This window comes from Centruroides sculpturatus, unplaced genomic scaffold, assembly GCF_000671375.1.
Source record: "Centruroides sculpturatus isolate CEXI.00-Female unplaced genomic scaffold, Cexi_2.0 scaffold1250, whole genome shotgun sequence".
NCBI classification, from domain to species: Eukaryota; Metazoa; Arthropoda; class Arachnida; order Scorpiones; family Buthidae; genus Centruroides; species Centruroides sculpturatus.
This window is the reverse complement of record NW_019385476.1, coordinates 106,446-122,055: the sequence shown is the minus strand read 5'-3', so window position 1 is coordinate 122,055 and position 15,610 is coordinate 106,446. Positions and strand designations below refer to the sequence as shown.

General features: G+C 31.7%; 1 protein-coding gene across 1 annotated transcript in view; it reads right to left on the bottom strand.

Moving 5' to 3' along the window:
- The window catches only part of LOC111639335 (intraflagellar transport protein 52 homolog), a 65,477-nt gene that overhangs the window by 10,993 nt on the left and 38,874 nt on the right, over positions 1-15,610 (bottom strand). The window contains exons 7-9 of the mRNA XM_023385195.1: positions 14,530-14,616; positions 4,330-4,484; positions 4,167-4,254 (exon numbers count right to left, since the gene is read on the bottom strand). Of these exons, the coding sequence (XP_023240963.1) occupies positions 4,167-4,254; positions 4,330-4,484; positions 14,530-14,616 (330 nt within the window). The remainder of the gene's footprint in view (positions 1-4,166; positions 4,255-4,329; positions 4,485-14,529; positions 14,617-15,610) is intronic.

Genomic DNA, 15,610 nt, shown 5'->3' with positions numbered 1-15,610 from the left:
AATTTTTCAAAAATGTACTGTATACATTCACAAAAGCTATACATGCTCTGAGCATGACAAATCCTGTTTTAAATGTATTGTTCTTGCAATTGCTTATGGGAAGCAAAATACATTGGTCACTCATATTACTGAAACAAAATGTGCACATTAGCCTTAATAAAGTGATGTTCATTCAGCACAATACAATGTAGACTGTATAGTTTTCCAAATTACATTGCATAGAAGTTTGAGGTCCTCCTAACTATTCATAAAATGATATTAATGGAATTGTTTCATCTGTGGGATCAGGACATTATGGCTTCTTCTGCCTCCACAACATGGTATTCTAATTAAGTTCATTTTTGGATCATTTCAAATATGTCTATGATGTGTAATTGCTTATAGCTCTGCACTTTCTTTGCATAATGGGTCTTTAGTGTCCAAACAAATTCCTATTCATGAAATACCAGTATGCCAGATTATGAGGCACTGGATTAAAAACAAACTTCTACTGTATCATTAATTCCCATTTTTTTTATTTTATCCTATTTGTAGTTTATTCTTGTTTTTGTCATTGTGGCAAGAGGTCTGCAAATTAAATCTAATTTTGAAAAGAGGCCAAATAAGCAAAATAGGTTGGAAACCCTTTATGTATGTACTTGTATACTTTGTATGATATTTAAAACTAGTTAAATAGTAAATCTTTTCAAACTTACAGCTGGTTGTAAAGCTGGCAATGGAGTTTCAAACTGTGGTGTAATTAAACGTAGAGGTTCATGTTTCATATTTAATTCTTCATATGCTCTATTATAAATCAAATTGATTTCATTTAGATTTCTAATGATTTAGTTGAATATTCAGTAAGGTCAGATAACTTACTTGATCACTTTTGGTAATACTCTATTATCTAATTGAAAGAGAGCTGTATCAAACAATTTGGTATAATCTGTTGGAACTTCTTCACTTTCCTGTAAACAACTAAAAGGCTGTTCTGACAATTTACTGATAGATGGTATTGTATAATAGTCTGATATCTGAAAGAAAAATAATAATAAACAGAAAAGCTTTACTCTCTAGACAGATAGACATTAAATATTATACATGAAAGTTTCCAGATTAGAATTGATCTAATTGGTAACAAATAACTACTAGGTTATAGTCTAATAAAATATTTTTATTATACTGGATTAAATCTAAATGATATTAAATCATTCACATATACAAAGCAATAACTCCAAGTTTGAATCTTATTTAGATATTTTTCAGACATCTGAAAAAGTTAATAATTACAAAATTTGAAATAATTTAGTTTTCAAAAGAAGATGACACACTAAATTTCAAATTTTCAAATCATTAATTAAGTACCATAACTTTGTATAGATAGATTTTTAGGTTATCTGTGTTTAAGAGTCAGTTTGAAAGTAAGTGTGGATTATGCAATGATATTGGTTAACTGCTGATTTTAACATGCAATTATGAATTCATTAAACAGCTTTTCATTTGTTTAAACTTACCAAGTCTTTAAAAATATGAAATATCCTTTTTACGCTGCAGACATTCATCTGCCATTGGAATTTTTTCCAAAATCACTAGCCACGTATTATATATATACTTCAGCTTTAGTTTTTCCTATTCATTTGCTATGCATCAACTGTATGTTTTAGTTGGTATTATTGAATACTTGTATTTGAAGTTATCAACTTTCATGAAACAAGTTTCTGGTAATTCCTCCTCTATTTAATTAATAATTCTTAGAAAATTATTTAGAAGATAATATTTACAAACTGACTATTAATTTTTTTAAATTTTGACCTATTTTAGTTATCTACAGCTAATAAGAACTAAGTGATCAATTCTTGAACCTTTATCATTGGATATTACAAACATAAAAAAATTGAATAGAAAAAGTTTTATAGAGTTGATTTCAGCAGGTTTTATTATTAAATATTTAATTAATACTCATATTACATTGGGTGATCACAATTAAACTTAATATTGCACAATGTGATATTTATTTTCAAAGCCCGAAGATGATGAACAATATTTTTATAGCTGACTTATTGTAATTAATCCTTTATAATGCATCTCAAATGCAGTATTGTATTGTCTCTTAGGGCTGCTAACTTTACAATATATCCTTGATAAACCACACTTTTTAAGTATCTCACAATCAAAGATCATACAGATTAAGATCTAGAAAATGAAGGGACCAAGCAATAAGAAATACATGACTGAACACACTTTTCTCAATGAAATGTCATTGCAGGAAATTAACAAAGTGCTATATACAATCCCAATAAGTAATGGTTCTCCATCTTGAATGAAAGTAGTTGACTCAAGCCATTGTTATTATTGCAGTTGGGGTATAACATAAATGATGAGCACCTCATTGTATCTTTGGACCATTACAGAGTATATCCCAGGCCCATTGGAACTATCTTCTTTGAAAAAAAATGGTCCAAGGATAAATGTTGTACCAAAGTATAACTTTATGCAAATGTATTGGAATCTTCTGGAAAATAGAGTTTTCTGCAGCCTAAATGTGATAGTTATGGATGTTCACTGTTCCATTGTGTGGAACATGGCCCATTTTAACCTCAATCTTCCATGGCCTTTCCATTCTAGCAAGAAAGGTTAATGGAAAGGTCAGTTGCGTTTCCCTGTCAATTGCAAGCAACTGTTGGCTGTGGCTGATCTTAAATGGATAATAATGCACTAACTTTCTCAGTATCTTCTACACTGTGCCATAGGATAGACTGAACTGCCATGACACTGTACATGCACTACTGGAGATGCAACATTAATTATTGACTGTTCAACAACAGTTATGGTAACATTTTCAACAAGTAAAAATGATTGTTTCACATTATGAAATGATAGGTTTGTATTCTCAATTTGGTTGAATTCCCAGATTCAAGTTTCCTTGAATAAAGTGATCATTCTCCTGAGAGCTTATGAAGTCAATAGTTCTTGCCATAAATTTTTATGACATGCAGCTACAACATTGTCATTGTTTTCATAAGGCAACTTCACAAGAAATGCATGTTCCAGCAAGATAGTCATTGTAGATGATAAAAATATATTCAGCAGTTATGGCCACTTTTACACTCAGAACTTGACTGCAACACAGTTGCTTATGTAAAGGAAACTGTGTTTTTGTTGCTTGCAGTGCTAAAAGTGCCTAGTGATTAGTTTCAGTACTAATCTTTTTTATGAAAATGTCTGCATATCCTGAAATATCACCATACCAGATTTAGTTGCAGTTGGATTGCAAAATCTCTCTCTAGACAGTACTGAATAGAGGTACATTAATTATGATCACCCAGTATAATAAATGAAATAAAACTGAAGTGAAATTTAAAAAAATTTTTGTCATTCGGCTACCATTTTGTGTTTTCAACACTTAGAACATTTGAATTGGAACTGTATAAATTGCATTGTTTTCCATTTCACTTATTTATAAATATATTTATAGCAAACTGTCTACAAAGATAAAAATGAATGAAGTGAGGAAGAATGGAATGCTTGAAAAGATACCTTCTAAACTGAATTACTTGATTACTGATAATTTCATTTTCCACAGCTACTTTGAAGGTATGACTTATGCAAAAATTTAATTCCTGTTCTAGAAATTTTTGATGAGATATATTAAAGTGATGTTCATTCAGCACAATACAATGTAGACTGTATAGTTTTCCAAATTACATTGCATAGAAGTTTGAGGTCCTCCTAACTATTCTTAAAATGATATTAATGGAATTGTTTCATCTGTGGGATCAGGACATTATGGCTTCTTCTGCCTCCACAACATGGTATTCTAATTAAGTTCATTTTTGGATCATTTCAAATATGTCTATGATGTGTAATTGCTTATAGTTCTGCACTTTCTTTGCATAATGGGTCTTTAGTGTCCAAACAAATTCCTATTCATGAAATACCAGTATGCCAGATTATGAGGCACTGGATTAAAAACAAACTTCTACTGTATCATTAATTCCCATTTTTTTTATTTTATCCTATTTGTAGTTTATTCTTGTTTTTGTCATTGTGGCAAGAGGTCTGCAAATTAAATCTAATTTTGAAAAGAGGCCAAATAAGCAAAATAGGTTGGAAACCCTTTATGTATGTACTTGTATACTTTGTATGATATTTAAAACTAGTTAAATAGTAAATCTTTTCAAACTTACAGCTGGTTGTAAAGCTGGCAATGGAGTTTCAAACTGTGGTGTAATTAAACGTAGAGGTTCATGTTTCATATTTAATTCTTCATATGCTCTATTATAAATCAAATTGATTTCATTTAGATTTCTAATGATTTAGTTGAATATTCAGTAAGGTCAGATAACTTACTTGATCACTTTTGGTAATACTCTATTATCTAATTGAAAGAGAGCTGTATCAAACAATTTGGTATAATCTGTTGGAACTTCTTCACTTTCCTGTAAACAACTAAAAGGCTGTTCTGACAATTTACTGATAGATGGTATTGTATAATAGTCTGATATCTGAAAGAAAAATAATAATAAACAGAAAAGCTTTACTCTCTAGACAGATAGACATTAAATATTATACATGAAAGTTTCCAGATTAGAATTGATCTAATTGGTAACAAATAACTACTAGGTTATAGTCTAATAAAATATTTTTATTATACTGGATTAAATCTAAATGATATTAAATCATTCACATATACAAAGCAATAACTCCAAGTTTGAATCTTATTTAGATATTTTTCAGACATCTGAAAATTTAATAATTACAAAATTTGAAATAATTTAGTTTTCAAAAGAAGATGACACANCAGCCAGTCCGTTGCTCGAGTCACGTAACGGCCAAACAGAAAGTCTGTTGTTCGCAGTGTCCACTATTCAAGGCGTACGGTATATGAGGCACCACTGTATTTCTAATGCAAAGATGATAAAAATTATTTGAAATGTACCTTATTAAATAGAAATACATATGCATACCTTAAAATTCAATATAGGCACTGGTGCTATCTACCAATGACATGTTTTACTGAAACCATGATGTGGATGGATGGCCACTTCTCTGAGCAGCAACAAAGCTTCAAATGACAATTCTTGAATGTTTCTAGATGGATTGTGGTGCAATTTCCCTTCACTGTATGAAACCATCTCTTCACAGCAATCACTGAATTCCACAATTCTTAGAATGCAGCAATCTGCACTCATTCCTGAACAGACAAGTGGTTAGCTATCTTTTTTGCCACTGCATATGCATACTTTCTCAGTCATTGCACAAACCACCAATGCAGGAATTATAAAATTCATTGATTGATGTATATGTGCGCACAAATTTTATTTGATTGCATTATTATTACAAAAATTATAGTAATTTCTCAATGCTTAGTTACTTTCTACCCATTCTAGTATAAAACCAACATCCATCTAATATATAAAGAAGAGAGTTTGTTAGTTGATTTGTTCTTTTTACATTTCAACAAGTTTCAGAAATACAATAAAACTTTTCAGGGACCATCCTCTCATCCAAGTCAACAACTACTTTTGATGAAATTAACTTTAATCTGCAACAGGTCCCCTTCTATCTAGCCAACATTCAAATAAGAAAATTGCTTAATACAAAATTACCAGCAAATACAAATTATGTTTTTAAGGATTTTCAAGGCTCCTAGCTTAAATATTTGATGCATTTTTCACAAAATTTGATTGGTTGGCCAACCAATCAAATTACCATTTCATAACCAGCTGTGAATTATATGTTAGTTAACATTAGAAAAAATTTGGATGTCTTGAATTTTCTTGTGCAAGCAAAAGTCAAACAACTATCTTCTGTTGAAAAACACCAATTCCTGTGTAAATGACCAATGAAATTATGTCATTCCATACTGGCTGAGTATCACATTCTTAGTAAGTACAAAGCATTTTCCAGAGTGCTGAGTGCAAATCTTTGATCCATTTGTCTTGAATCTAATTATTTATTTTATTTTTTTTTGTTACTTGAATTTAAATAAGATCAATTTATATTTTCTTCTTCAAAGATTTTGTCTTTTTTGTTCTGTTTATTGCATTTTCTTTTTTCTTATTATACACTCTTCAAAAATGAAATTGCAACACCATGAATATGTGTAACCACATGTAAATTGCAGAACCAGTAGAGGTGATAGAGATTTGCAAATAAGTTTGCATATGCATCAGGTCATGTGGTAGCCAGTTTCAAGCTATAAAGACCAGCAGCTAGTTCAGACTGTAAATGCTATTAGCAATGGTTTGTAGCAGCCAAACTTTTGAAGAAACATAGATAATGCGTCAAAGATGACAGTGAGTTGAATACCATCAATTAATGGCTGGGAATGGGCCATATCCTGGAGCTTCATGACATCGGTTTGTCAATGTGCACAGTTGCCATGCACATGCCCAACATGCAATTGCATGTTGGGCATGTGCATGGCATAATGTGAGTACCATTCAGCAATGTGTGACATGATGAACACAAGAACATCTGTGAACCTGTGAACATGTTGAAGAGGGAGTGGATTGCAGTGGCACACAACAGAGCAAACAGACCAGCAGTTTTGCTAAACACTCTGTTGGGACCATTTGCCATGGAACATGACATCCGAAGCCATCTATCACCATTAACAGGTGGATCTGTGTCCACCCAAACCATTCACAACAGGTTCACAAAGTAGGGCTGTATGCCTGGCATAGTGTCATTGTCATCACAATTGGACCACTAATTGGCATTGGGTATTGTTTACAGATAAATCCCACTTCTGTCTATGGAGGAATAACAGGTATGGCAATATTCCACATCTATCATTCCTCCAATCTGTGCCAGTCCTTTTTGCTGAGCATCACATTGGCCCTAAACTGGCCATCATGGTTTGGGGAAGCATTGTATCAGACAGCCCTGGTACATATTTCTGGTACTCTGACAATGGATCAGTATGTCATAAGAATTGTGGGGGCCTGTATTTTGGTCACTGGTTCAGGCCACACCTGACATGATGTTCCAGCAAGATAATTCTCAACTGCACATTGCATGGTGAATTCTCACCAGCCTGAATAGAATTCATATCTTTCCCTTGCCAGCAGCCTCGCCGAATCTCTCTCCCATTGAACACCTGTGCGACATTGTCTGACATGAGGTGCGCCAGAGACCACAGCTACATACAATAGACAACATGCATGCTGCAATGGCAAGCTTAGCAAGGGATATCTCAGGCAACCATTAATCAAGGGATAATCAGGCAACCATTCTTTTAATTATTTGCATATCTCTATCACCTCTACTGATCCTGCAATGTGCATACAGCTATGAGCATTCCTTCATTGTGTTGCAATTTCACTTTTGAGAAGTCTAGTTTATTTAACACTTTGGAATAACCACGACAATGGTCAGCAAAAATAACTAAACTCTTAATACAGTTTTCATTTTAATGCTTGTTCTTACTTTTTGCCCAGGCAATCTACTAATAATAAAATATCAAATTAACAAATTGTCAATTCACTTGTGTAAGCAAAGGATACATAATTCAAATAAATTTGAAAGATTGCTTATATCTGAAAAATGCATGTTATTGGAAAAAGTTAATTTTGCAAATTATACAGCTTTTTTGGAAAATTTCACAAATGTAGTTGTAATATTTTTCATCTAAAAGCAAACATTTTTAAGATAATTTAAAATTTTGTGCACAATATCCTTTTTCCTGTAATTAAATTTCTCTGACAGCCTATTAATAAAATATGATTAAATTTCAGAAATGAAAAATAAACAAATATTTATGATGATAAATCTAATTTTAATAAATGAACAGTTATATCATTGGCCTGATGATGGCTGGTTGATCAGGTTGTTTGTTTAAAGTAATAAAGTTGGTTCTCAGCAATATAAAGTGTGTGTTATATCATTTGCAAAATTTTGTAGATAGACATACTGGAAAGTTTATAGTTTATGGATGTAAGTAATTATTCTTTTGGGTTATAAGAAACCTCTATAATAGGGATAATTTATTAAAAATCCTTTTTTTTTTTTTTTTTTANCAGTTGCCATGCACATGCCCAACATGCAATTGCATGTTGGGCATGTGCATGGCATGATGTGAGTACCATTCAGCAATGTGTGACATGATGAACGCAAGAACATCTGTGAACCTGTGAACATGTTGAAGAGGGAATGGATTGCAGTGGCACACAACAGAGCAAACAGACCAGCAGTTTTGCTAAACACTCTGTTGGGACCATTTGCCATGGAACATGACATCCGAAGCCATCTATCACCATTAACAGGTGGATCTGTGTCCACCCAAACCATTCACAACAGGTTCACAAAGTAGGGCTGTATGCCTGGCATAGTGTCATTGTCATCACAATTGGACCACTAATTGGCATTGGGTATTGTTTACAGATGAATCCCACTTCTGTCTATGGAGGAATAACAGGTATGGCAATATTCCACATCTATCATTCCTCCAATCTGTGCCAGTCCTTTTTGCTGAGCATCACATTGGCCCTAAACTGGCCATCATGGTTTGGGGAAGCATTGTATCAGACAGCCCTGGTACATATTTCTGGTACTCTGACAATGGATCAGTATGTCATACGAATTGTGGGGGCCTGTATTTTGGTCACTGGTTCAGGCCACACCTGACATGATGTTCCATCAAGATAATTCTCAACTGCACATTGCATGGTGAATTCTCACCAGCCTGAATAGAATTCATATCTTTCCCTTGCCAGCAGCCTCGCCGAATCTCTCTCCCATTGAACACCTGTGCGACATTGTCTGACATGAGGTGCGCCAGAGACCACAGCTACATACAATAGACAACATGCATGCTGCAATGGCAAGCTTAGCAAGGGATATCTCAGGCAACCATTAATCAAGGGATAATCAGGCAACCATTCTTTTAATTATTTGCATATCTCTATCACCTCTACTGATCCTGCAATGTGCATACAGCTATGAGCATTCCTTCATTGTGTTGCAATTTCACTTTTGAGAAGTCTAGTTTATTTAACACTTTGGAATAACCACGACAATGGTCAGCAAAAATAACTAAACTCTTAATACAGTTTTCATTTTAATGCTTGTTCTTACTTTTTGCCCAGGCAATCTACTAATAATAAAATATCAAATTAACAAATTGTCAATTCACTTGTGTAAGCAAAGGATACATAATTCAAATAAATTTGAAAGATTGCTTTTATCTGAAAAATGCATGTTATTGGAAAAAGTTAATTTTGCAAATTATACAGCTTTTTTGGAAAATTTCACAAATGTAGTTGTAATATTTTTCATCTAAAAGCAAACGTTTTTAAGATAATTTAAAATTTTGTGCATTATATCCTTTTTTCCTGTAATTAAATTTCTCTGACAGTCTATTAATAAAATATGATTAAATTTCAGAAATGAAAAATAAACAAATATTTATGATGATAAATCTAATTTTAATAAATGAACAGTTATATCATTGGCCTGATGATGGCTGGTTGATCAGGTTGTTTGTTTAAAGTAATAAAGTTGGTTCTCAGCAATATAAAGTGTGTGTTATATCATTTGCAAAATTTTGTAGATAGACATACTGGAAAGTTTATAGTTTATGGATGTAAGTAATTATTCTTTTGGGTTATAAGAAACCTCTATAATAGGGATAATNACATCCTGAAACAAACAAAAATATATATATTTGATTTCATAAAAATTATAATTCATTTAAACTGGAAAGCAGTAATAATTTATATACAATGATAATGATAATAATAATAAACATCATCATCCTAAATCTGCCACAGAAAGATTAACCCTTCCAAGTAACGATGGCAAACATGGCCTAATTGACAGTAAACTTTCACTACAAACAAATACAGTCACTGTGAGAGTTTTTCTACAAAAAACAAAAAACATCACAGTTACATAAAGCAGTAACTCTACTCAAATAACACACCATTAAACTTACATTCGCATCATATGGACAGAACACATAACATATAAAAAGCATAGACCCCGTTAAGCAATTGTGGGCTCGAAAGGTACTCCATGGCAGACATCCTTATGACCTGGCCCAGGATTTTGTTGACAAAACTGCATCAAACAGCTGGTTAGCTTGGAGATGCATTTTTGGGGAAGATGGAAGGGTTTATGATTGCCATATAGGATCAGGTCATAAATACTAAAATCTATGGAAAACACATACAGTAAAACCCCAAACTTACATGATAGGTGGGACCAAGCGGTAACCGCATAAGTCTGGATATAATTTCGCATATAAATACATACAAATAATTTTTAATTGGGGCCGGAGACTAAAGAAAACAATAATTTAGAAAAAAATGTTTAATAAAATCTTAGATAATACATATGTATAACAAATTAGGCCTATATTATTTTACAATTTTTCACATTTATTTGATTACTAGCTTACCCGTCGCACATTGCTGCAATCTCAGAAGAAAGGAAATTCAAGCAAACTCGTTATGATAAAATTAAATTTACATTTCATCATTTTTATTGAAACTTAGGAAAACATTTCAAAGTGTCGTTTCAATTCTATTTATTTATTGGAGTGCTTGTGGATACAAGATATTTTTTGTTTTTTCGTCTGGTGCGTACACGAATAAATCAGAAGCTTTTCCGACGCGTGAGCTGGTCACATACAGTTGTCCATGCGAGAAGCACGGATTCTCCAAATTTAACCTACACACTCGCAGCGATTGTCAGAAGTGCGATATTCTTCATTTTTATATATTTTTTAAAATCCTTTATAATTTTCATTATTTAATTGCTCCTTCCTCTCTTCCTTGGNGAAAGCAGTAATAATTTATATACAATGATAATGACAATAATAATAAACATCATCATCCTACATCTGCCACAGAAAGATTAACCCTTCCAAGTAAAGATGGCAAACATGGCCTAATTGACAGTAAACTTTCACTACAAACAAATACAGTCACTGCGAGAGTTTTTCTACAAAAAACAAAAAACATCACAGTTACATAAAGCAGTAACTCTACTGAAATAACACACCATTAAACTTACATTCGCATCATATGAACAGAACACAACATATAAAAAGCATAGATCCTGTTAAGCAATTGTGGGCTCGAAAGGTACTCCATGGCAGACATCCCTACAACCTGGCCCAGGATTTTGTTGACAAAACTGCATCAAACAGCTGGTTAGCTTGGAGATGCATTTTTGGGGAAGATGGAAGGGTTCATGATTGCCATATAGGATCAGGTCATAAATACTAAAATCTACAGAAAACACATACAGTAATACCCCGAACTTACGTGATACGTGGGACCGAGCGGTAACCGCGTAAGTCGGGGTATAATTTTGCATATAAATACATACAAATAATTTTTAATTGGGGCTGGAGACTAAAGAAAACAATAATTTAGAAAAAAATGTTTAATAAAATCTTAGATAATACATATGTATAACAAATTAGGCCTATATTATTTTACAATTTTTCACATTTATTTGATTATTAGCCATAATTTTAACATTGTTTCCATCTCAGCGATAATACTGTGACGTTTACGAATGATGCTTGAATTTAAAGATTGAGCATTTTTCACAGCTTCGAGAATTTTTTCTTTGCCTTTTATAATTGTTCTGACCGACAATTCCGGTAGATCAAACTTCTTTGCCAATTCACAAATTTTCATTTTTGTATCGAAGTCTTTAATAATGGGTACGTTCGTAAAGTCAAATGAGTTAAACGCGTTAGTAACGAATCGTTCGAAAAGTCTAACGAAATAGGAATAACGATGACGTCATTCTCGTTTAACTCGTTCGACTTTACGAACATACCCAATGTTAACTTTACATTCCAAAGATAAAGTTTTTCTTTTCTTGTTTGATGCAGAAGAATTAGTTCTACTTCATTTGGATGACATAGTAGAGTCTCTCAAGTCTCCGTAGATATAACAAACACAGAAATAAATAACACAAAATAAATTGTAGCTATGTGTGGATTCCGCGCGACACATCCAAACATGTAAGCTGAACAATAGTGTGGGGGGATTGAGTAATCAAGGGTTGCGTGGTGCTCAAACAAAAGACGAATTGACGAGATTTGAAAATCGTGTAACTCCGGGTTCGCGTAAGTGGGGATAGCGTAAGTCGGGGTATTACTGTATTCAAAGATACAACACTCACAAATGACACATGCAGAAAATGCCACATTATGTCAGAAATTATACTACACATTACTTCTGGTTGTAAGCTCTTGGCACAGACAGATTATTTATATAGACATAATCAAGTAGCAAATATAATACACCAAGAGCTTGCAAACAAACACAAATTATTAGACATCCACAAACCATACTACAAATACATTCCACAGACAGTATTGGAAAACTACACACACACAAAATGTACTACAACAGAGCCATAATCACAGAAAAAGCAATTTCCACAACAGACTAGACATCACACTCATTGACAAGCACAATAAAATCACATACATTATAGACATAGCCATTCCAAACACTCACAATGTACAAAACACATGCACTGAAAAAGTCAGCAAGTACACAGAACGTGCCCAGAAAATAAGGAATCTGTGGAGGATGGACAGGGTGCTTATTGTACCTGTTTTCTCTCCTGTACAGGTGTGATACCACACACCCTACACAAAAGACTGGAAACATTATAGTTGAATAGAAAAATATACATCACACTACAGAAGACAACTATGCTGAATACATGTCATATTGTTAGGAAATTCCTGAATACACACTCTAACACATTTATTTTATATTTGTTTTGTTTTGTTTTGGTTACTATGCCTTGACTCTGGTCCAGCATAATACACAGCCACCAGTGTCAACCAAATATAACCCACTAAACCCAACATAATAATAATGAGCACAGAGCCCTAATATTAATAATAATAAGGTTAGGAGTTGAAAGTCGAAATCAGGTACACAGTTAGGTACATCATGAGAATGCTCAGTAAGAAAGGATTTTCAAAATTCCCCTCTACAGGGGAGTGGGAGAGGGTTAAGGATTACCCTGAAGAACTCGGCATCTACTGTACTATTTTAGATGTGGTTTTTTTGCATTTTTGCAGGAAATCGAACATATTTTTAGACCCATTTAAAAATTCTTGAATTAGTCTTGGAAAAGGAGGAACCTAATTCCTGCACTTGGTAAGATTGATTATAATCTAATAATCTTAATCTTTGCTATCGTTACTTTTTGCTCGAGCAATGCTGGGCTCATGTACTAGTATATAGTAAAAATTTTAACAATTAATCCACTTTATTAATTAATATTATTTGCACATATCTTTTTTGTGTATTATTAAAATAAAATTTCATCAAATCAAAAATAATCATCACTTTATATATGTCATATTTGTAATGAAAATTTTTAACATGTTTATCAAATTTACTTTGAAAAGTACATCATTTCTCTCAAATCTAGCTTATATTTAATTAGAATTATATTGTAAAAACAAAAAACTTTCATTCAAATGTTAAGATGATAATGATTTCCCCTCCCATACAGATTGGTAGTTTAAAAAACTTTTAAACACTATTTAATTATATATACAGTGGTGCCTCCTGCATACTTCAAATTTAATTCATTCCAGAAGGTCGTTCGAACTCTGAATTGTTCAAAATTTAATCAATTTTTCTCATTAGAAATAGTGGAAAGTGAATTAACCAATGACCCTGAACAATACATATTTTGATAAACTTAAAACAGCAAATATACATAATTTAAAGTAAAATTAATACTATTAAATGCCCTAATAATAAACTAAAACATGAAAACCATAAATAAAATAAATAAATACTGTATAATAAAATTTAAATTGCATTTATTGGTTACAAACTGGACTTTGGCATCTTAACATAGACATGATTTAATTATAACAGTTGTGAAGTTTAATATATTATATATAGTGTGAGATTTTATTCTTTGTTCAGAAGTTTACTTTAAACTCTTTATTTCACATTTTGTTTGAATAAAATCAAGTTGTAATGTCTTCAGATAAAAAGTATATCATGAATATTATGCTTTATGAGTTTTGAAAATAGTATAACACCCATACAAACTGTAAAAAAATTTGTAATGTGTATGAGGAAGATGAACTTCAAACATGTCAAATGTGGTTTAAAAAGTTCCATTTGGGAAATTTTTAACTAAAGGATACAAAACATAGGAGGCACCCAAAAGCTGTCAACAAAGAAAAACTGCAGGAAGAAATTGTTAAAAATCAATGAATAACACACAATACAGTATATATAACAAAATACACTAAAAGTAAAGCAAAAAACAAGCACTGAAAACATACAAGCATAATGCAAAAGATGACTTGGACACATAACGGATTGCATTTATGCTTTGAGCACATTTTTTCACTGTGTGTGCAGTTCAAACTTTGAGGCTAATTTTTGTCAAATTTTGCATTAGAATTCTGAAGTGTTCAGAATACAAGATACCACTGTAAACTAATTATTCCTACTAAAAAATACATTATTATATTTTGGGGTGTTATTTACTATTTATGATTTTATTTTATAATTATTTTTATTTACTCACCTTTATTTTATTATTTTCTTCCTTATCAATATATTGATCTGAAAACATATGTGATGAACCTAATACAGCTATTTTTCCATCAGTTTTCTGAAATAAAGAAGTGTAAATTATTGTCAAATAGATTAAAAGAACTAGATAAGTCATAATTTCATGACAATGACATCATACAACTATGACCAAAGTAAAAAATTAAGAGTTCTATGATATTATTCTTGAATAAAGTGTATTCTTGTTATGTGAAAAATGCATTCATGCTCTAATCAAGATGATTATACATTGTGATAATAAGATCTGTTTAAACAAATCCAAGAAAAAAACATATTTCATTTTCTTACATGTATTTGAAATTGTACTTTACATTTTATATCTTTTTTAATGCACAATACTTCCACAACAAATTAACCAAATTAACTTTGCATTACAATTTATTGTTTTTATGTATTTTTCTCTAGATTATCTAAAAATGAATAAGTTAAATTATACAATTAAAACCATCACTGACTTTTCTACAATGAAGTAAATTTACAATTATTAAAACCACATGTATGAATACATAAGACACACTCATTATTCTACCCTCATCTACAGCACTTATTACTGATGATGATGTCATCCCATATATCATCTGTTTCTCTATTTAAATTCATTATCATTATATGCTCTTTAAATTTTCATAAATAATTGTTTTTTCTTTAGCTAATATTTTTACATTATTTTTATCAATGGTACAATGAATAGACCACGGTGATTGTTTGTACCTTAATCTGATTGCTGATTCACTCTCTTTTACTCTAATACCTAAAGATCTACCAGTTTCACCAATATAGTACAATTTGTTATCACAAGTACAATTTATAAGTTAAATTGTACTATACTGGACGTTTTCGATTTTTCCATACATAAACTATTTGTTTTAATTAACAGATCTCTTGATTTATTACAATGTTTTGCTGCATATTTTCTAAATATTTTATTATTATTTCTCGAATATGTTCTAAATAAATATGTCCTAAACAAATTAATTAAAAATCATAATTTGTATAGATTTAATGTAAAGGTTAACAATAGTGATAATAAATTT